The sequence below is a fragment of the Hetaerina americana genome, unplaced genomic scaffold (genome assembly GCF_022747635.1).
Source record: "Hetaerina americana unplaced genomic scaffold, ioHetAmer1.1.p SCAF_42, whole genome shotgun sequence".
Lineage (NCBI taxonomy): Eukaryota > Metazoa > Arthropoda > Insecta > Odonata > Calopterygidae > Hetaerina > Hetaerina americana.
Genome location: NW_027287008.1, coordinates 140,098 through 161,069, shown reverse-complemented (window position 1 = coordinate 161,069; position 20,972 = coordinate 140,098). Strand labels below are relative to the sequence as shown.

Genomic DNA, 20,972 nt, shown 5'->3' with positions numbered 1-20,972 from the left:
CCAGAATGAGACGTTAGAAAGCCTGATACTAACTGCTAAGATGTCATTAATTTAAACGAAATGTTGTACAATTGCGAATATAATATTTGGTGCCTTTTCTTGGCCCTTTCATTGAAATAACTTCAGCCAAAGTTTCTAATCCTTTGCTTTATGTAGGTTATAAAAATTATATATTTCATTATTTGTATTTATTACTAGGCAGTGAATGTAAATATAACATGATTGTATGCCTTGTTTCAGTTGGTTAAAATATTAATTCCAATATCGAAATGGGAACGTATGTTATGAAAGAAGTAGATGAGTGACTGTTGTGAGTCATCTACTTTCTTTACAAGCATTTGTCTTCTTTAATATCCAAATCTGAGACATCAATAATTCGTATCAATTTTAGGGTGTGCCTTCTTATAGAAACTCTTATTTTATTTTTGACTCCATTTCAAAAAATCTTTTTGGGACTAACTGCAACATTCAAAGGCTGATGGATGAATGACTTAAGGGGCGGAGCTCTAATAAAGTAATTTGAGAATGTTCCCCGGCCTTGTATTAACTTGTATTCTCAATGATGTGATTTGTTTTTGGGTGTATTTTTGACATGCCAGGACACATGTGGATATCTTTGAAATTGATAAACGTTTTGGATTCAGTCAGTAATAAAAGCAGTTACAAGTTAATGTGAGTAGCAACTCTAAACTCCTTGAGAAAGTGATAAAAAGTTGTAATAATGGAACCTTGGGCATGGTGTCGTGAATGGTGGCGTCTGATGAAGACAAGGCGTGAAGAAAGGAATGGAAACAATGAAGATGAAGAGCAGGATGATATTAATCAAGCTTGTATACATCACTCTTACCACATCTGTGAGGAATGTGTAGGTGGATATAAAATTTCTCTTTACCATTACATGAGCATTTAGTTGTGTATATCTGTGATATATTTTTTTTTGCTTTCATTTCTAACCTAAGTAATAATGCTAAATTCAGAGGCAACTGTGGACCAGACAATTTCAAATGGCATACATAAGCCATCTTTATGTGCATATTAGAAGACTTTTTAACTCATGAAATTCAGGGAATAATGATATATCTTAAGATACTCGTGTGAAAAAGTGTATACTTGAATATAAGTTAAAAATGTTCCTAGGTATTAATGGTAATATATCTGTAATATGTTGTATTCATTAAAATTTTATGTATACCCTTCTGCAGAAGCACTACTATTAACTTTTACTGTTGGTAGAAACATTTGTCCTGTCGTGGTCTTATATCAGAGAAGGATGAAAATGTAAATACATACATACTTATGTTATTCAGGTCACCATTGTTGGTATTCTGTTATAGCAAAACTTTTGTTTTCCTTAAATTAAAAATAAATAACTCTAGTGTATATTATGATACACCACCACATGTCCATTTCTTTATCACCTCTGAAAAGAAATTAAGAACTGGTATTTCTTGAGCTAATGTAGTTGCCATGCAGAAGGATATAATATGCCAGTTTTTGTAAGTCTATAATTAACGATAAACTTTTAAACCCAATTATTGCTATCAATATTATTAAAAAGTTGAACTCCAGTGTAGCTAGTAACACAACTTTAACATAATGTTGTTTATAATCTCACATTTAAATGCATAATTATTTATCAAGTACGATACTTACACTGCTGCTTCAATTTTAGTTGTTTGTGTCAAGTTGTAATAAGAACAGCTATGGGAAAAGTAGACAGAAAGATCTTAAAATGCCAGGGTTCTGCTCTGCCTCACTGGTGCCCTCTGTAAATTCTCCTGCCATTGTGTATATTTTTCTAAGATGAAAAGATCAGCATATTTAACATTCCCTAGAGTAACAAGTTCTGGATTAATGATATCTTCTGATGCTGAATGACCACAGTGTTTACTTCTTTATTTCATATACTTATACTTGAAAATATTTAATTCATTCTTAGTATATATTAACTTAAGACATTAAATACATCTTTGAATGAGTTAAGGAGAGGGTAAAAATAAAAATTATTATGTCAGTTATCATAGTTATATTGAAATTTTAGATGCTTCTTTACATCTATTCACTTGCATTAACGTTAAGCATACATTACCAGCTATATAACCTAGTTAATCCATGGGTTTGCAGCGTTCAAAAAGTGGGAAAGAGTGTATAGAAATCCTTCAGATTCGTATTTTCTCTTACCTGCCTTTGATAAGGGCTAAATACTTATTATTTGGCACATATCACTGGCTGTTGATTGTCTCATCCGATAAATGCTATTCAATTCCTGTCACTTTTCATAATAATAATACAAATATTTCATAATCCATTGAGATGAGCCCAAAAGTTAAAGTTTGATTAGACTCAATCTTTCCTACTAATTTTCTTCACAAGACCGACGGTGAAAAGTTTGAAATTTGAGCAGAATTGTTAAATGTTTAGAAGTCTTGCCATATCTTTAAAAATTTGCTCCTTCAGCCACCCATCTGACCAATGAAATGTGGTGTGCCCTAAATCCTCCCCAATGTACCCTTCATCATTTTCTCTCTTGACTCTCTTTCATTCCTATTGAATCCTCTTATATTTTGGTATAGTTATGGTCTAACTTTGTAGTTCCACACGAAAACGATTTATTCACACGACGCGGGTTTCGAAGTAAAACTTCATCATCAGGTGAGCTCTCTACATTTGCAGCCCTTCTTATATATACAGCCAGGGCGGGGGTGGGGTGGAGATAATCAGGAAGGTTTGGGAGGGGTAAAGTCAGGATTGGTTTGCGTGCTGGAGGGGAGGGCAGTTTGGCGTCCCCTCCGCGATGTTGGTGGAATGTGGAGCGGGAGGGAGAAGTCTACATTGTAGAGCCCTCCGGCACGCAAACCAATCCTGACTTTACCCCTCCCAAACCTTCCTGATTATCTCCACCCCACCCCCGCCCTGGCTGTATATATAAGAAGGGCTGCAAATGTAGAGAGCTCACCTGATGATGAAGTTTTACTTCGAAACCCGGGTCGTGTGAATAAATCGTTTTCGTGTGGAACTACAAAGTTAGTCCTTTCATTTATTTATAATGAATTGGTTCCATAAAGTTATGCCAGAAACCATTAATTAGTTATGGTCTAATTTAATACAACACCTAGTATCCTGCTTTAAGTTTCCTCGAACTTAATTGAAGTTCTTTTGGTGGGCTAACTTGGTGCAGGGGGTAGAGTTTGGCTTAGTGCTGGTAGAGGTGAAATGCGGGATCTCCTGATGATGTATGTAATATATTTTGAATGTGATGTAAGATATTTAGTCATATATGAGCGCAAGCATGGTGGTGGAACGTAGCACCCATTAAAGACAAGATTTTTATGCTTGGATATTTTGGAGGCGCGAACTACATTCTTCTGTGAAAAAAAAAAGACGGAGGCATCAGTGATGGGTGAGAGGAAAGGGGAAGAGGTTGAGGGCTGAGAGTTAAGATGTGGAATCGAAGGGAATCAGCCATGTTCAGGCGTAACAAAATATGAACCTTAGGAGCCAAGGGGTTGCTGCTTCAATGGTTTAAAGCTCTGATGGGATGTCTGAGGTGGGTTAGAGGTGATGATTGAGACATTGATGATTCAGTCATTTAAGAAAGCTTAGAAGGTGCATTTGGATATTGGGGAGCAAGCTGATAATAAGGGTTGCAGGTGGTAAAGTAGTCAGTCATCAATGTGAAGATTTGAGGGTCATGGTTCAGATGGGGGTGTTTCGTTTGCATTTTAGTTGTTAAATTGCATTGCCTGAGATGCCCGAGGGAATAATGTGAAAGAGTTAACTGAGTTCTGAAGGGAGGAAAGGAGTGGTGGAGATGGGATGGGACTTGGAAACTTTCATGCTAATTTGCTGCATTGAACATGTTAAAAAGTTATCCTGCGTGTGATATTTTATTAATAATGATAAGATAACTAAGACGCAGAGTTATTCAATGGGCCTGACAAAAATTTGAGGGGTAATCTTTTAGCAGTTGCATCAATGATTCATTTTTTCCTAGCTTATTTCTCAACCACAACACAAATGCAATGGGATGTTCTGTATAAAGTATAGCCTTCCATGCAGGTAACCTTAAGAACTTAAAACTATCATAGAGTTAACCTTGTTGGTGCTCTTTGAAGACTCATGTGAAAGATTAACCAGCTGTCACCAGCTTGCATAAACCATGATAACTAAATTATCAAGACATATCAATGAGATACTCAGTAAGGTCGGCATAGTTGCCCCCCTAAGGAAATAATGAAAAATGCTGCCCAGGTCACCAACAAATGCCTAATGTTTTTTGTTTATGCGTCTTGTCTTAGATACAAATATGCTAGACATTGCCTAGCATGGAATTAACATTTCAGCTTATTAAAATTTGATGGGTAAAAGGAAATTGTTTTTATAGAGAGCCCTCACTGAGTAACCATCCTGCCTGGACTCACATAATTTTCTGAACAATGCCATTGCTTGCTTTCATTATTAACCATAAAAAAGCCATTATTTTACTCTTACAAAATTGAAAATTCCTTGGCTTGAACCTGAATTTCATATTGAGTGGTAGATTATACTAAAATGAATTCCAAATTGCAGAAGGTTCTGCTGCGCATTGTTCATTTGGTCAGGATATTTATTTTTATGTCCATTAATCATCATTATTTTGATCCCACTTAAATCATAATATCCCGTAATTGAAAACTTTGAGCCATAGGCGGAGGATTTTAAATACTTAGGAGCATGAATAAATTAAAATAAGTCTAATGTGAAGTCATAATCAGGTCCCCTTACTTGTAAACATGTAGTTAGTTCTGAAGTTTTCCCTGAGACATTAAAGGCCTTTAAGTGTTTGCATATTGCTGATTTTTGTGTATTTACTCCTATTAATAAGGCATTACATTTCTACTATTTATTTATTGTAAAAGAGAACTACAATGATAATGATGTTTATAGGTTCCTAAAAGATATGTTTAGGGCATGTCTTTTACGTGATGCCTCAAGTCCCTAAAGCATAACTTTTTTATGCATGGCACAATAAAAAATACAATAGCCAGTGTGAAAGAATATCAGGTATTCTTAAAACAGATACACAACGTCAATCTTGGCTCTCTTGTCCTCTTATGAATATTCATTTATGCTTTCGGTGTGTAATGCCACTGATGATCTAATGTATGAGGGCTCCTTCCTTAAGGAGAGAAAAGTGGGCTCATGGTCAGACTTGTATCAATTATATTGTCTTGCCATCTGAGTTCAATCATTGTATTCCCCAACTAACTTGTCCATTTGGCCAGTATTAGGTAGATGTAAGAAAGGTCGAGGTCAATATGCTGTTTTGAGTCCAGGTCTTTGTGGGAAATCGGGCCAATGAGTTGGAATTGGTAACCTCTTGATGTATTAGCGGGAAGAGGTGGGGGAGTCACCCAAGGAGGGGAAGATGGGGCATTACAATAACTTTCATTTGAAGCTTGACACTAACCCTACTCTTGTGCCTGTCAATAAATGCTAAAACATATCCTACAGCCAGAAGAACTGCAGGAGGAACTTGTTTATTCTATTAAGAAAAATTAATACCGCCCATAATATGAACATCCTGTGCTCATGGTAGTTGTATTTTGGTTTTTGGGTTGTCTTACACTGAGAGTGGACATCATGTCGTAATATGAACTCCTAATACAAAAACTTTTATCATGTCAACAAAACCTCACCTTCAGTATGTGGTGAAACTATGTATAAATATTGAAGTTATGATGAAAGAACTTGCCTAGCTACTGTGCAAGTGACTGAGAGATTAAATTTTTATGAACTCTTAATTAATTTAAATTTTAATGCTAGCTATTATTTGTTTTTCATTGTATTGATGATATAATGTGTCAGTTAAATATATATTTTGTTAGAAACTTGTTCTTTTACTAAATTATTGTAGTTTTGATGCAATTTTCTACAACCATGATTATTAGAGAAATGCACAGATTGGGAAAAATGCAATTATCAAAACAAGAAGCAATGTATCCTATTGTCTTGGACAAAAAGAAGATGCATGTTATATCATTGGGGAAGCTTAAAGGAAATATGCTAACCTAGTGCTGTCTCAGGACTGTGTTTTCTTCAGTGAGTGATAATGACAGAGAATCTCACAGAAACTGAAGAAGCAAAATGATTAACTTTGCTCACTTCAACAGAAGCAAGGCTAGTGGGAAAAAATGAATTACCAATATCAGCGCTGAAAACATTACTTATGCAAATTTCATGGTTTTGAGGCAGTAGACACAAGTCAAGTTTGCCAATTCATATCACCCCAAATAAATCCTTTGTTTCTATTTTTTTGCTTAGTACTAAAGAACAAGGCACCCTTCCAAATCATTGTGGAAAAAATAAGTTACAGATCTGCCAGATCCATGTGTTTAGTATTTTAATGGACAAATATGACCATTTAACTAGCAAAGTATGGATTGAAATCGAATATATTTAAATTAACTCATTTATTTAGTATTTTCAGGTCTTTGAACTTAATAATTAAGGGTTTTATGTGGTATTACTTCTGAAATTTGAATGGAGCATATGATCTTCGGAATGTTTGGTGATAGCTATTAACACGTTAAAGCTAACACTCTGAATACCCATTTGTGAACTCATTCAATATGGACATCATATATTTGGACATAGTAATGTGCCAAATTGGTAAAATACAAAAGGCTCGCTAGAAATAAAAGGAAAGGGGTTGGTAAAACGAAGGCCTATTTCTAGAACTCTACTGACAATAAAATTAATCAGTACATCAATGGCCAGTGATATGAGATGGGGTAGATTAGGATTTGTATGAGGAAAACTAAAATTCCTCTTGGTCTGTCTTCAACTAATGGATTTCCATCTATTTTTTAACCTCAAAACGGATCAATTTTGAGCTAATTAAAATTTTAAAATCTGCTTTCCATGTAAAAAGCGGTACCAATATCCTTAACATATCTGGTTTTATCAATTTAAATGCCCCGGACCTTGTAATGAAGGAAATGCTGGACAAACTAAATGCCAACTCCAAAGCTTCAAAAACTTCAAATTCAAAGAGCATTTAGCTCTCTTTAAATAATATAGAATAGAAAAATCCAGCATCATCAGTCACCTAGAGACCAGTTACTCTGTATCTTTCACAGACTTACATATCTTAATAATTCCTCTTGATCCCTATGAATACATTTTCATTCTGCAATCATACTGTTTCAATTCAAGCCTGGGCCCCATTTCTTCCTCTCTCTTCCAATTATCCCCAAGAATTTAGCATGCATCATCCTCTCCCTATCCCCTCCCCTGTCTCACTATTTCTTCACATCTTACTCTCAACAATCCAATGTGCAGCCACTTGACAATCTAAACTTTGCCATCAAACTGGTGTTGAAACTACTTTTTTTCTATCTCTCATTTCCTGTCATAAATCCTTAAGTACCTTTTGTCCTGCCCACAATATCTTTACCTCCCATTTCCACTCATCCCTACTCTCCATCCATCATCTTGTGCCACTCGGATATGGTGGAAGGACTAGCAGCATCGAGCTGGCCCTGCAGCATTGTCATATTCCTTTATAATCGAGGGTCAAAATGTTGCGGTGGCTATCGTACTGGCTTCCCACTTAGAGGGCCCGGGTTCCAAGCCCGGTGGTGTTGAATATTTTTCAGTGGCATCTCGATCCCTACATAAGGTGCTTTGTAAACCCCTTGGTGCCTTTCGTAAAGAGTAGGCTAATGCCAAAGCTGGGATTCTCTCCACCCTTCATCCTTTCTTATCCATCCCTAATGGCGCAAATGAGCTCAGCTGTCGGTCGCCTCCCCTAAATATTACTGCTAGTCCTTGATAATCCTTACCTTTCCCTCCTCCCATTCCTTGTCTCTCCCCACTTCAAAGTCATTGGTCATGGACAACCCAGGGTGTACCTAATCTCATTAGCATTTATCTAAAACAGATCCATGTACTGAATATGTTAATAAAATCTAGCCACACATTAGCTGAACATATTATAATAATACTTTCTTTATTTGCATAAAAACCTTGATTAAAGGGTTGTAAAATACATTGTGATACCTATTGCAGTATAATAAAGAAATGATATTGACTTATATGACTGAATTTTCTGTCTGAAATGTCACGTGCAAAGCTTTTTTTGTTCAACCATACTTTTCTGAATGAAGAAGTTGATGTCCACCCATAATTACCCTGAAACTATAGCTTTCATGTTTAAAATTAAGACATTAGTATTCTCACAGTTATTTTTATTTAGCTCACATTTATTTTAAATGGTTGGGTAAATTTTACAAAATTGATTAGTAGTTGTAGTTTTAGGGGAGGGGACCGGCAGCTAAGATAATTTACACCTTAGGGATAGATGGGAAAGGAAGGGTGGAGAGAAACATGTTATAGGCATTAGCCTACTCTTAATGAAAGGTACTAAGGGGTCCTCAGTTTAGTCCCATGCGACAGATGACGTACTTACTCAAAGTGCTCTTCATAAAGCACCTCAAGTAGGGATTGTGATACCTCTGAATAATATCTGCCAGCCCCAGGATTCAAACCCAGGCCATTTTGGTTGGAAGCCAGTACATTAGCCACTGCACCATCCTGATCCCCTATAAGAAATAAGTGGGTTGTCTGTTAAACATGGGATATTCAAGGAAGGAGGGATACCCTGTGTTGCAATTGGAGCCCTCGCGTTAGCTATTTACCTGCGGCTTATGTACCTCTCCAGGGCATGACCCCTTGGAATGCAGCGTTTATGTGTTTTGCCTCTGCATAACTTTCCTTGAGTGAGAAACTGCATCATTTAAAACTGATTTAGACCTCCAGTTCATTTATGCAGCCATTTTATTATGACGTATGTGGTGTCAGAGGAACACTTTCACCTTCAAATTCGGAGATCGTGGGTTCGATTCCCACCTAAATGAGTTTTCCTTCACATAAGGTGTGTGTTTGATGTAATCTTAGATGGAAGATGGGACTAAAAGTCTCAATCCAGCCACAAAAAAGATGTTAAAATTTTTGTGGGAATACAATTTTATTCATCTTCCAGATAATATGTTTTGCTGAGGAATGGGGAGTGTTCTTATTATTTACGCTGCCTTGACTTTTGATAAAAAGTCAAGGCAGCGTGACAAAGCTAAGCGTGTCTAATCAACTTATGCTTAGTAACAATTGCTTGAAAGCAGTAGCAGGAATCTTTTCCATTTGAATAAGAAGTTGAATTGAGATAAGTCACTTTAATGAAAATTGTGGAAAGATTTTGTGAAGATGAGTCTTAGTGCATGTAGCTCCCTGATGCTTCAATTGTTCAGACAATATCGTCATTTTAGTTTTGTTCTTTACCTATGTTAATAAAATTAGTTTGTTGCTGTAAATTAATTGATTTGGATCAATTTTGAATTCAAAATGATATGCTAATGTATCCTTCTCAGTATATTATATTGTCGTGACAAGTCTTCACTTGCCATCACAGTAAATTTGCACCATATTTTCTTCTTGAAAATATGGTGCAAATCATCCCTGGCAGTTTATTTAGTATCCAGAGAATTCAAGGGAGTGTGAGAAATCAATTGTTAGCCTCGGAAACTTCTTAAGTTAGGTGAATTCATGAAGAAGTCTTTTCTTTTTTATAAGTGTATATTTGTATCTTATTAATCTCTCTGTTAAAAAGTTAGCAGTAATTAATTTTTATAGTTTGGGATAACATTTGAAAGAGCGATGGCACTCGACGAACAGGCTCTTAAACAGAATGGAATAATGATTTTAATGAGAAAGTTCATAAATATTGTTTCTATTTGTAGCATTTAATATTGTGAAAATTGACTTTGAGGTGTTCAGATCTGTTATTCAGAATTCATGTAGGTACAATAATTATTTAATTTCTTAAACCTATCTTTTATGCATAATACTGACTATACTTGATAGCTTGTGTATTAAGACTGTGTGTAATTTAATTCAAAGAAAAAACTTCCGTCCAATCCAAATCCAATGAGCTAAGTTTAACAGACATTTTTCATATTTTTGAAAATGCATTGTATGAGTTGTACTGGGAACTTCCAATAAATTGGCATTTCTTTCAATTGCCAGTAAATTAACACATGTATTTCTATTTTACATGTTCCAAGTAGTTCACTGGTAAATATCTCTTCCATATGGCACTGTGTTACTTCTTCGCATCCGTCAACGTCCTGTGTTGACTGTGCATGCCTAATAATGTATTCCTTTCATGTATAATATATTTCATGTATAATTTATATATTTATATTTCTAAGGGTCATGATAGTTCAGGGGTAGAGCATTGGATTGGAGGGCCCGTGTTTGATTCCCAGGCAAGCCTCCCTGAGCACCCTTAGCTCCAAAATGTGTTAGTTTCAAATGGTGTAGACTCTGGTATGTTGCTGTATACTTCCCATCAGATCAGCCTATAGGCTGAAGACTAGAGGTGGTGAAGTAAAAACCAGGATTTTTTTTCATTGTTTAAGGTTATTTTTGCTAAGTAACTCACAAAACAGCTTTGGAAGATCAGTGACGTCTTATATTTGCTGTCAACTTTTCCCAAACCGAAGTCATCCACATCCTGCATACTATCATGTTTGATGTGTCAACATAGTCTGAAATAAATTTTCCTAGGACTATTCTTTCAACTTCCCCAATGTTTGGTAACTGCCATAGGTGGATTTCCTATCATATGTTGTGGGGTCATTTTTTCATATTTATTGCATGACAGTTCCTTCAGCTTGTAATAAAATATTTCTAAATTTCCCTGTTTAGAAATATTCAATTTTTGTATATTGCCATTGCGATTTCTCATATTAATTTTGTATGTAAATAATTGACCATCCATTTTCATATTCTCATTATCATTATTTTATCATTTCCTGTTTACAATTTTAGTCATTTTCCCAGTAATCAATAGAAGCCAGATGATGATGTTACTGATTTTATGGATTCTTCTTCAAAATATCTTTTTAAATTTTAGGACTGTATGATATCTATCGATTATCCTTAATTAGTCTTCCTATTTTACCATTCTTTTCAATGAGTCAACATTTTTGCATCACAGTTTGTTACTTTTTTCACTCTTAAAGTTTGCTTATTGAATTAATTGTTACTAATTCTTTGTTAAGAATTTAAGAATTAAATCTATTTTTTTACAACAATTTTGCTCAAAATTACATACTTAATTTGTTTCTTCTTTCCAGGCAATATTTTCTAATCTCATTCCATTTGCTTCTCTCCCAGCTTTGCGTTTAGATCTTTGTAATAACAATAGGTATAGAACAGGTGATTCTTATAGTTTTATATCTGGGCAAAGGCTACCCTCCTATTTTAATCCTAATATCTTTGAATCTAATAAATATTATTATGGTTTATTCAAAGTTGTGGTTTCTTTTAGAAAATTACTTGTGGTTAAAAACTAGTGCTTGTACTGGGTATGTATTTAAAAAAAATAAAGTTTTATTAAAAAGTGAAAACTTTATGTTGTTAAATTCTCACAAAGTTAAATATGTGTTACAAGAAGGTAATTTACAATGTTGAGGCTGGGTCATTCCTAATTGTGTATCCAAAGCTTTTGGATACATAATGGTTTTTAAGAATGGCTTCATTTGTAGTTCTTCTGTTAGTTAGTTTTATCATGATTCTGAAATATAAAAATAAGATTTTATTTTTGGGATAATTTTCATTCTAAAATTATTTGAGAGTAACAGCTTCAGTAAACATTCCATGTTTTCTTCTCTCGGCGTTCCCAACAGTATTACTACAATAGAATGCGTTGACAGTGATCTTTCATTGTTCACATTAGAAGTTGGGCATAAGGTGGATGTTTGCCATCTCGACATTTATGTTAAATATTATTCTTACAGTGGTATTCAAATGAATAAAAGATAATTATTGAATATCTTGTGAAACGCAAGAAGTACAGTAAAATCATTTTTTTTCTGGAGAATGCTTGTTAGGGATGAAAAAAATACCTTAGGAAATGTCAGAAAATTAACTTTTTGATGAAATATTAATCATTTTTCCACTGCTTGAAAGGCAATCAAAAAGATAATCTGCTCAGGAATGTTAACCTATGATTTCTGATAAATTAATTGCATGGCATGTTACTAGGTGAAAATGTTTTTGTAACTTGCGGCTCAATCATGGATGTTTTAGGTAGACAATAATTCTCTCAATTTTCCAGTCCTACCTACTTATTTATTCATGAATTAAAGCTTTGAATAGGTTAAATGGTTTACAGGTCAGATAAATGGATATTAACAGATATGACTGCTCGCTTAAAAGAAGGTATTTAGGTTATTTTACCTTACATGATTTTATTTGGTCAATGTAGAACATGTTAATGGTGAAGGAATTTTACCTATGTTAAAAAAAATCTCAAGTGCTAATTGAGAGAAATTGCTTTGGGCATACTTTTAAAAGCTCTTTTTGATCAAATAAAATATTTTTGAATATTACATTGCTGGGAAAAGAAGCATATTTCCTAACAATGTTGACTTGCATTTCCCTTCTAATTTAGAGATCCTTGCAAATTATACCCATTTTTAAAATTCTAACTTTTTGGATGTTATCATCGAAAATTGGAGTTATTTGAGAATTAATACTTATACCCTCTCCTTCAAATTATGGGATAAGAAACTTTCTACAATTTGAAAATTCTAGGCTACCCAAACAATGTAAAATATTCACTCCAGGTTGGGTTTCCTGTGAAAGAATTGGTCTACTGATTTATACTGTATTACTGACAAGAGTATGAAAAACATGGGAAATATTTTAAATGTGACACGCCTTTGTTTGTACTTCTGGTGAAATTTGTTATTGAAAAGTTCTTTCACAGGAGATTGATTTCAGTTTTATCTTGCGGTGGAATGATAGGATATTTTTCTGTGGTATTATTTTATTCCTTAAGAATAAAACAGTTTGCCATTAAATATGCCTAGTAATTTTGCCAAAAACTTATTTTTGTTTGAATAAAATTTTGATTTATTTATGGTTTGGAATTTTCAAATTCTATTTTTGATTGGAACGAACTTTATGTTTGCCTCCGCAGTTCAAGTATATTGCAGTGATCTTGAATTCCGATTTTGTTTTTAATCATGGTGAGTTCCTGATCCTTAGTGTTGGATATGTGATGGATGTGTGTTAAAAATGAATGGAAATATGTTATATGTAGTTTTGCTTGCTTGAAATTGAGCACCTTTTCTTGACCAGTGGATGTTGAAAATTCTTGTTCAAAGGATGTCCCACAATTGGAGCTCCATAGCTTAACTATCAATTCTGAAGGTCATTTTTACTTGAAAAATCCTGAGAAACCTGAGTCTGTTCCACATTGATTTTTCTATAAAATGCTTTTCAATTAATATGCATTTGCTGTGTTTAGGAAACTAGTTCTCTACCCAAATAGAAACTAAATTCACACCATAACTGTTGCAGACTAAATTGAAGTGTCAATAATTTTCAGCTGTAAAACAATGTGAAATGCACCTATGATAAGTGTGGATCTCATAAGTCTTGCATGCATATGCATTGTGATGACATTTAATGAAATAATTTACCAAGCAAATGAACGTTTGAGTCCAGCAGGTGAGATTGTGTTACTAACCAGAGGGCTTAGGTTTGATTTAGGGTGATGCCTCTGGGCACCCTCAATCACTAAGGTTGGGTGATTTTTCGGGTACCAGGTCTTCTTGGAAAGCCACTGGTAGAACATGGAATGGAACTGGCCCCCTCAGCCAGATGTGTGAATTTTCATGCTCTTAGGTGAGCTTCACCTATCTGTCAGCCATTCTTCAGGTTGATTACTTTGGTTTTTCTTAAATAACCAATTTATACTAACACTGTGAAATTTTCATGTAAACTGTTGCACAAAGGATCCATGCATATTAGAATTTCTTACCTTAAGATGATACCCAGAGCACTTTGTTAAGCTGTGATAATCCTATGATGGAACACCCTCAATATAGGTGTTTGTAATGCCTCTTATTTTCAAGAAAATTGTGTGCTTTTGTTTCTCTGTTTTGTGTCATCACAACAATTGCATTTTACCACAAAATACATTCATGTATGTATATCTGTTAGCATAACAAATATAGAAACATGAATTTCAATCCTTATTAGATAAACTCCATTCATATTGTAAATTAGACCGTACTGCTATTCAAAAATCCCAATGTTTCGCTTTGCTAATATAAAATTTATTTGGAATGTATTGCTGCAAGTATTAATGTTCACTCAATTCCATTAATTTAAAATGATTATATCAATTATGGAAACTTTAAAGTTATTTGTTGCTTATCTGTTCTGTTAATAGTTTTCAAAAAAAGTTATCCCTGAAAAGTCATTGTGATGAAATGCGAGTAAATTGATTTAACAACTAACAGTGTTTTCACTCACTAAACATCTCTGTCTGTTGAATGATACATGATATGCTACCTCTTTGTAGTAGGTATATACATTTGGAAAGCTAATGGTTGAGGCCAATGGCAAGTGACTATAATCAATTGTACAAAATATTTATTGCCTTGCTGTACATATTATGTTTGTATGCTAATGGTAAATATTAAATGAGTTTTCTTACAAATTTTAGTAATATATTTGCCTGCCTGCTATTCTTATTTTGGTCATGCTTTGGAGCCATTGTATTTTAATGAAAATTTGTCTTATTTGTTTCAAACCTTTGTGTCAGTCTTGCACAAATTTTTATGGAATTTTAAAATTTGACTACTGTTTGATCAAAATTATAATTTTTGATGTTTCATTGTTACAGGGGGATCTTACAGATGGAGGGGAGGATGATGACAGTGGGACAGGGGGAATGATGGGAGGAATGGGGGTTGACCAGGGAGAAGATTCGGGAGGGGATGAGGGAGTCGGTGGTGGGTGCGGTAGTGATGTGTCCAAGCAAGTAGTTGTAGGAGTGTGTGCCATGGCCAAGAAATCCCAGTCCAAGCCGATGAATGAGATCCTCACCCGTTTGCAGGAGTTTGAGTACCTCAAGATAGTGGTCTTCCCCGAGGAGGTTATCCTAAAGGTCTCATTCATATATTGATATTGGGCTCGTCGTGGAGATGCCAGTGTCCTTGCATCATGTAGCATTTTTCTTTGGCCCACTTTTTTTTATCAATCAGTTTTTGCATTTATTTATTTTTCTTACAAGTCAAGTGGTTTTAGTGACCAAGGCCAGTTACCTGCATGATGGTTTGATTTCGCTTTGATAATTAGTATTTGAAATGGATATGTCAGTAAACAAAATCCAAATCTCATTGCACTGGTGCTGAATGCTTGTTTAGGAAGGAAAATTTCAAGTTTCTAAAATGGGTGAAGGGGTAGCTACTTCATGCTGATTTTTTCCTGGAAAAGGGGGATCAGGTTGGTGCAGTGGCTAACGTACTGGCTTCCCACGTAGAGGGCATGGGTTCAAATCCTGGAGGTAGAAGATAATTTTCAGTGTTATCCTGGTCCCTACTTGAGGTGCTTTGTGGAGAGCACTTTTGAGTGAGTACGCCGTCCTTCAGATGGGACGTCAAGCTGCAGACCCCTTGGTGACTTTTGTTAAAAGTAGGCTAATGCCGATGCTGGGGCTCTCCTTACTCTTCATCCTTTTTTCTCCATCCCTAATGGTGCAAATGATCACAGCTGTCAGTGGCCTCCCCTAAAAAACTACTAATACTGGGAAAGGGACCCCATGGTCAACTTGAAAGATTTGCTTGGCCTCATGCATTTTAGGAGAACGTAAAGTTGGGAGTTTGCAACGAGGATCAATGTTATGTGACTTTTCAAGATACTTAAGGGTTTTTCTGGATGATAACTGTGCTGATTCTTATCCTCTCCCCTAATTCTTTCTTTCTACAGATGTCATGCCCAATCGCTTCAGTTCCTTGTGCACCACAGTGCCATGAGCTTTGGATTTGACTATAGTTGGAATGGGATGATATTTTTCTATTTATTAGCCTAGTTGATGTTTTTACTTTTTATGAAAAATACAAACAATTATATTTGATCTAAATGCCATATCATTTAAAAATAATTAGTTTCATATATGTATGGTAAATTCTTTCTATGGCTGGGAATTCTGTGAAAAAGTCTGTTTACATGTTAACCTACGATTTTTGAACAATTTGACTTAAATAATAAATGTATTTTAACATAGAAGGTATGCTGAGTTGATAAACCACTTATTTGACTTTTTCAAAATGTTTTTGCTGTTATCCTCTGCCTAATATCTTACTGTTGGTGCAAATATATACACTGAATCTTTCAAGAGAAAGAGTCCCCTTGAAAATTTGTAAGATTTGACTTTTTACGACGAAATGCAAATTCATCAGAGGAATGACACAATAATTAGTAGATGTATGTTATTGTAACATGAAAATATTGGTTTCATTTGTGTTGCCATGACATAGACATTGAAATCATAGCATAACAAAAGTAGATGCTAAAGTTAGTGATTGGCTCATCTTAAAGTATTAGATGAGATGGCATCGTAATGATAAAATATAAATACTAGTTTCACATAATAATATAACTGCATAATAGATATGTTGTTCTTTTCTAAACCCTTTTGCTAAGTTCTGTCAAATTTAGATTGCTAGGTTACATTAAACTCATGTGTCAATGAGCAAATCTGGCGTATATTAGTTTAATCTTAATCCAAGTTATCAGTTTGTTTTTTTTAGGGATTGTCATACAGATATGCCCTTAACTTTTAATTCTCCTCCTTTCTAATTCAATTTACCCCTGGGTATCTTTCTAATATTAGTCCTAAAAAATGAAAATAGTGTAGTAAGAAAGGTGATTAATGAGTTGGGGTACATAATTATTTATTGTAAAGTTTGATGCTGCGTATCTACAATCCAAAGGCACTATTGCAGTAATTATTAAATGCAAAAAATTAGAAATGTTGTCTACAATTTCAAGGATCAGCATTGTGTGTTGGCATTTACAACATGTAATTTTAAGAATTTGATTTCTAGATAATTCATTTTCAGTAAAGAACAATGCCGCTTCAGTACAATTAAACTTGATGTGCTGTTTTGATTATGAAAATGTTGTTTATGATACTTATTTAAAAATGTTACCTTATTTTTAAAGTACATATTCTCCTTGTCAGTTTGCATCTGCATTCCACGAATGCAGTGCCAATGCATGAGGTTGGACTATTTTTAATGTATTAGAATATTAATTGTTATATTTCATAGTGTTTAATGAGTTTATTCTTGAGGTTTTTTCTCTTTCTCTTATACCTTTCTCACCTCAACCCTTGCCAACATCTCATTTACCTTCATTCCTCTCTTACCTATAATCTTGAAATAAAAAATTCCCAATAAACATGAACAGGAGCCTGTTGAAGATTGGCCCATCTGTGATTGTTTGATCTCATTCCACTCAAAAGGGTTTCCATTGGACAAAGCCATACAGTATTCAAATCTGAGACATCCATTCATAATTAATAACCTTCATATGCAGTATGACATCCAGGTAAGTGTGCTTTTGTTGGTATTATTCAGATTTTTAAAGCTGGTTGCACTCTGCTACCACAAACAACTTGCTGTATAATTTAGTATTTCAAGCACAATTACTTTCACTTAAAATTTTTTCAAGGTCTCTATTAGTTCCATTATTAAATATGATTGAAAAGATCATCCTACTGCCATGTTGTACAATAATCGAGATCATGATGTTATATCATTTTCTGGGTTTGTTTAATCTTAAATGGACGGGAAACTACAGTTCTTACTGGTGAGCAAGTTCTTTAAAGGGAAATTTGATTCATGCCTAGTGAGACCCTTTTGGTTTTTTGGTTATCCCTGGCATTGGTAGTCTTCAGATGATGATAGTTTTGGTGCAATCTCCTGCAGAAATTTCAGTGGGGCATGCTTAAACTATTGTCAACTAAACTACCAGTACAGGAAATAATTGAAAAATATTTGGATCTCATCATGAAGCGCCACAGATATCTTAGTGAGTACTTATTAATTTGTGGATATGGAGGAGAAAGTTCCATTAGATAGTTGAACATGATGCTTAGAACAGGATAAGTGCTAGACTACTATGATTATGTATGATATTAATTAACATTTTCAATAGCATATAAGACTAAACTCTCTCATGTATCTTATAGTCAATTAAATGTATTTACTTCATCATACCACTCTAAACTGTGAGAAAGGCCAATTAAGGGTATTCAGAAGGAGATTTGACAGAATAACTGTACATTGATGCTGACATACTCTAGTAAAGCACGTGGAAGCAAATATAAGTTTCACATAATCAAATTTTGCTTACTTAGTGGGAAGCAAAAAATATTTTCCCATAAATTATTCTTTATAACTTTGTCCCTCTCAAATTATGTCTGAGAATGACGGAAAGTGATGTAGGGCTTATTGATACTAATTTACATTTATTTTTCATTATTAATAAGTGAAAATAAATTATTTTTATGAATTTATTTTCAGGATAGAAGAAAAGTGTACTCGATTTTAGAAAAGGAAGGCATTGAGATACCTCGATATGCAGTCCTGGACCGAGATTCTCCTGATCCAAAGCGTAAGATTTCATCATCACTAATATATCAAATGCATCAGTGATTCAGTAAAACCATTTTATAATGACCATCAATGGTTACTTAAAAAAATGGTCACTAAGAGGGGTAGACTGTAGACATGGGTAATTGAACAGATATATTGAAAATACAATTAGAGCTCATTACTACATATCTGAAACAGGAAAATGTAGAATTTTGTATTTGTCATTTAAAATCAACCACAATTGATAAGTTAAGTATGAACAGGTATGAGGGTGATTTGTAAAGTTCTTGCAATGGAATAGAAATAAATGACACCTTTGTGCAACTTCTTTATTTTTCAATGTTATCTCCCAATACACAAATGCACTTGGTCCAGCGATATTCCAATGTCTTGATCCCAACTCGAAAATTAGATTCCTTCAGGCCTGCAAAATAAATACCTGTATACTTCGGCTGTTAGTTCTTTATATGAAGAGAATATAGATTCACCGAGGTAAATTTTGAGCTTGGGGAAGAGATAGGAGTCTGATGGAGCCAAATCAGGTGAATAAGGTGGGTATGGTAACAATACAATTCATATCTTAGTGAACTAAGATATGAATTGTATTTTTGCCATGGCAACAACACTTGAGTGGGCGTGCATTGTCTTGATAAAAAATGACTCTCATCCTTGCCAAACCTGGCCTTTTTTCTATATCTTTGCTGTAGTTGGTCCAGGAGGTTTCCGTAGTATTTTCCAGTAATTGTTTGACCGGTGATGAGATAATCTATCAATAGAATCCCATTCGTATCCCAGAAAATTGAAGCATCTCCTTTCCAGCGGACTGTACTACCTTTGCTTTCTTTGTTGGTGGTGAATCAATATATTTCCACTTCTTTGACTGCTGTTTTGTCTCTGGGTAGTAGTAGTGGACCAAAGTTTCATCTGTGATCACAAACTGATGCAGAAAATCTTGTTGGTTGCTATTGAAACGGGTCAAACATTATTGGGAAATTTCCATTCCGATTTGTTTGTGATCTTGCATCAAGAGTCGCATCATCCATCTAGCAGATAATTTTGTAGCGTACAAATCTACTTTTTAAATGTGATATGCCCATTCAGATGACATCCCCATAGCTTTAGTGATTTCTCGCACTTTGTCAGCGTTCCTCAGCGACCATTTTATAAACTTAAGCAATTATTTCTGGGGTAGTGGCACATTTTGGCCGACCACTGTGCGCATTATCGTCCAGCTGTCCCAACCCAACTTAACCTTGTTTGTCCACTTAGCAACAGTTGAAATGTAGGAGCAGTCTCTCCCATAGTATTGTGAAAGTTGACTTGAATTTCCTTTGCTTTCATACCTTTCTTCACGAAGTATTTAATCACTGCTCGATTCTCAATTTTTTCCATCTTCAAAAATCACTTGACGGTAACAACAACAGAGAGGCATCCGCACCACAGATCTCTTCTCAGAGAACTGACGCATTATGTGTTTGCTCATAAATAATTTCCTATTATTATGCAGGAAACTTGTTGTGCTAGCACTGACACCTGGTGGTGATTCCGAGAACTTTTTGAAATACATGAGTATAACAATGGATGCAAATGATAATGAATGCAATTTTCAGTCAGTACTCTGTACCTAGCAATGTTTCTTCAGAAATGTTTGCATTGTAGCCCACTCGAGACCTCGACACTTATGAAGCATTATTTCTTCCTACATTATGTCTTTCAGTTGAAAGAAAAAAGTCCTCACATTTTTTCGCATCAGCAAAATTTTTTCCCTGATAAAATAGTTACACAAAAAAGGATTAATAATATCATGAGAAGGGAAAATTTCCAAATCGCCGTATGCTTCCTCTGAATCTTCATCCTCATTACTCATGATCCTGAAAAACATTCAATTACTAAATTTTAGACAGACCATCCCAAAAACCATCACAACAGCATGCTTAATGGGAAACTTGGTTCTTACATTCTGACCTTGTTCCTAACTGTATGCATTGAAGTAAGTTTCTTGTTGATCTGAAACAATACTGTGTAGAAAAAATTTTAGACCAGAAGATTCCAATGTGTATGATAAATGCAAAGTCACATATTTTCTTTAATCATGTTTTGCACACTAGATAGGAGGAAGCCATTGAAGAGGCTGTTAGTCTTGGTCACTGCCCGGGGACAGGGTGACCATTGAATATGGGGCCAGGCAGGAATTGCATTGGCCCTCATGGAAATTTCATTCCGCTCTGAGTAAAAGTGTTTGTTAGGGGTGTTTGGCTGCTAAGAGAGGCTAAGCCTATGAGGTTAGAGCCAGCACTTAATCACAAAGGTATTTTATTCTTTGGCAAATTCTTGGCTGGACATTGAGGATTATAGGTCCAAATCTTGGTAAAAAAAATGATTTTTACTCTGTGAAATTCCTCTTTTACGTTTCATGTTAGCAGATGATTCTGTTAAAGTTCTCAGCATATCCTAATTCTTTGAATATTC

The 20,972-nt window shown here is 34.8% G+C and overlaps 1 protein-coding gene across 15 annotated transcripts in view; it reads left to right on the top strand.

The window, feature by feature from the left end:
* The window catches only part of l(1)G0196 (inositol hexakisphosphate and diphosphoinositol-pentakisphosphate kinase), a 76,269-nt gene that overhangs the window by 1,620 nt on the left and 53,677 nt on the right, over nt 1-20,972 (top strand). For all 15 annotated transcript variants that reach the window (XM_071591111.1, XM_071591108.1, XM_071591105.1 and 12 more), the window contains 3 exons: nt 14,744-15,007; nt 17,314-17,454; nt 18,432-18,522. In XM_071591111.1, the coding sequence (XP_071447212.1) occupies nt 14,744-15,007; nt 17,314-17,454; nt 18,432-18,522 (496 nt within the window). The remainder of the gene's footprint in view (nt 1-14,743; nt 15,008-17,313; nt 17,455-18,431; nt 18,523-20,972) is intronic.